At 46.8% G+C, this 2259-nt stretch overlaps 1 protein-coding gene across 1 annotated transcript; it reads right to left on the bottom strand.

Annotated features, from left to right (window-relative positions):
• Positions 1-464: 464 nt before the first annotated feature.
• On the bottom strand, positions 465-1835 carry LOC147897729 (Acyl-CoA N-acyltransferases (NAT) superfamily protein). The gene is made up of 4 exons (XM_087380727.1): positions 1321-1835; positions 1132-1190; positions 987-1043; positions 465-877 (listed from the first exon to the last, which is right to left on the bottom strand). Exons 1-4 carry the CDS (start codon positions 1768-1770, stop codon positions 691-693), a joined length of 753 nt encoding a protein of 250 aa, XP_087236853.1. The 5' UTR covers positions 1771-1835; the 3' UTR covers positions 465-690.
• Between the last annotated feature and the right edge of the window lie 424 nt (positions 1836-2259).

Genomic DNA, 2259 nt, shown 5'->3' with positions numbered 1-2259 from the left:
GCTGACCTTCACTTAACCAAATTTACCTAGAGTTAGCGTAATGACGTTGACTTAACCTAACCAAGTCAAACCTATTAAACCTCATTGAATATGGTTAGTCCCAACTAATAGACCTTGGTTAGCTTAACCAAAGTTAGTAGTAACCTAGGTTTAATATGACCTTGATTTTTCTTAACTGGAGGCTCCCCTTGAAAGATGATAGCTTAAGTAGGCTATCCTACCATCCCCACCCTTGAGAAATGATAGCCTAAGATAAGGGACCTTGTGTTGATTTGGATGGAGAGAATTAGTCATAACTCCATAAAATGGTTACTTTCACAAAAATAACCCTTACTAAATAATATTCATGTATATCGTACCTTGCCATTTAATTTGATATGTAAAATGATCGAGTTTGGAGTTGGCAATCAAAAGATGTCAAAGTTCCCCAGATTTTGGATGACACATTTGTCAATTGAGCTCTTAAGAGTGACATTGGTGACACCAAAAGATAGAGCTACTTGTCATTCTTTCTTGAAGTGCCTTCTAATGCTCCATTAAGCTTACAAATAGCTAGACAAGATAAATATTAGGACTGATGACAAGTTACAACATATTCGTGCCAGAACCCTGCCCCTAGAAGCTCCCAATACGGACCAATGTTCTTGCTAGTCATTGGTACTTCAGCGTTTTCCTTGCCTATTAGGAGGCTCAGGTCTGAGTCTGTTGCTCTGAAGTAGGCACATATAGCGACTTCAATCTCGGAGGCACAAACAAGAGCTTTTTCCCAAACGGTTTTGCGGAACCTGTTTCTTTGGAAAGATTAACATTCCGTGTATATAGCATGGTAGTGGATGCAAGCCTGTCCTCCGAAAACCCACAAGCAACGAAAAAGGGCCTGCATAAACCCCAAAGGCCAATTGTCGGGCAGGGTTTTGAGACTCGATGCTTGTTCCAAAAATAAGAACATTTGCGAGATGCCAGTGAGGATTCAACAAATCACTTGCCTTTGTTCGGATGAAGCCAGTGCTGCAATGTCGCATATTCCGCGACGGCCAAGCTCCCTGCATGGTTCATTCAACTTGTTGAATGCGCAAATATACCTTAGGCTTCGTCAAGTAAGGCGACCTGTTTCGAGGGAAGAAACATTACCTGACTATTCTTTGCAGAACCCGTCGACCAAGACCTCGTCTTTGTAAAGAAGGAGCGACCTGTGAGAGAGAGAGCAGGATCCCATTGCCCAATTAGCCTACGCCCAGTGCCCAATAAGCCTACGCCCGGTGCCCCAATTTTATGAACCTGAGAAAGCCACCAAACAGAAGAGGGACACACAGACCTCACCGCAAGATCGTAAATGGAAGCCGTGAGCGTGGCATCGGAGGTGGCGCGACCGAAGGCGACGAGTCTGCGCTTGGAGGTGCGAAGCGAAGGGAAGGGGAAAGGCCAGGGGGGGGGAGGGTGATTGGGGGCGGGAAAGTCGAGCTGTGAGCGGTCGATGTAGTCGTCGCTGGGGATGTCATCTAGGAGGTGGATGGAGACGACGACGGAGCTATGAAGGAGGGCAAGGCGGAGACGGGAAGGGAGAGCGGGCTGGACGGAACCATCAGGGAGGATGTGAGGGAATTGGAGGCAGTTTTGGCGAGTGGAAGCGAGCAAGGAGCTGAGCTCCAAAACGTCCACTGCAGAAGAGGAGGTTGAGACGGAGATGGGAGGAAGACGCCCCTTCAAATTGTTGGTGTAACTGAAGGGCACACAGGAGACTACCATTGGCACTCCTTGTGTCACCACCATCGTTTGGCACCCACCGCATTCGTTTGCTCCTTCCTTTGCATTTTCATCCTTGAGCCATTCCTCGAGCCATTCGTTTCCTTGCTTGTTCATCATAGAGCCATTCCTCTCTAGAGGTCGCTCGAACTTTAATCTACACCCTTAGATTCAAGTACATTCCATATCAAAACTCATCAGTAGGACAAACCCAAACCGGACACCTCAGCATTCCACACAACTGAAAACGACCATAGACAAAATTACAACAAGACACGTGTCAAAAATTACCAAGATAAAACAGAGTAAAAGTAAAATTATACAAACATCATAAACCAGTAAACCAGCTCCCTCCGCCCTTGACGGTCGGGAAAGTACTCCGGTCGCCCTTTGTCAATCAGGAAGTTGCTAGAAAATGGCTCGCGGCCTTCCGATCGCTTGCCACATTCCCACGGCTTCCCTCTCAGGAAAGTGCTCTCGAAGCACTTTCCCTCCAACCATTTCATACCCAAAGTG

This window comes from Dipteris shenzhenensis, chromosome 10, assembly GCF_047967505.1.
Source record: "Dipteris shenzhenensis isolate YYH24624 ecotype China chromosome 10, Dip_SZ_1.0, whole genome shotgun sequence".
In the NCBI taxonomy this organism is placed as follows: domain Eukaryota; kingdom Viridiplantae; phylum Streptophyta; class Polypodiopsida; order Gleicheniales; family Dipteridaceae; genus Dipteris; species Dipteris shenzhenensis.
Note: the sequence above shows the minus strand (reverse complement) of the source record. Positions and strands in the feature narration are given on the sequence as shown.

Excerpts from the sequence above, each read along its gene's own strand:
- LOC147897729 (XM_087380727.1), bottom strand. The coding sequence starts at position 1,770 with ATGGTGGTGACACAAGGAGTGCCAATGGTAGTCTCCTGTGTGCCCTTC. Across the intron at positions 1,191-1,320 it reads CTTCCATTTACGATCTTGCG|GTCGCTCCTTCTTTACAAAG; the intron begins GTGAGGTCTGTG and ends TCTCTCTCACAG. Across the intron at positions 878-986 it reads CTGGCTTCATCCGAACAAAG|GCCCTTTTTCGTTGCTTGTG; the intron begins GCAAGTGATTTG and ends GGGTTTATGCAG.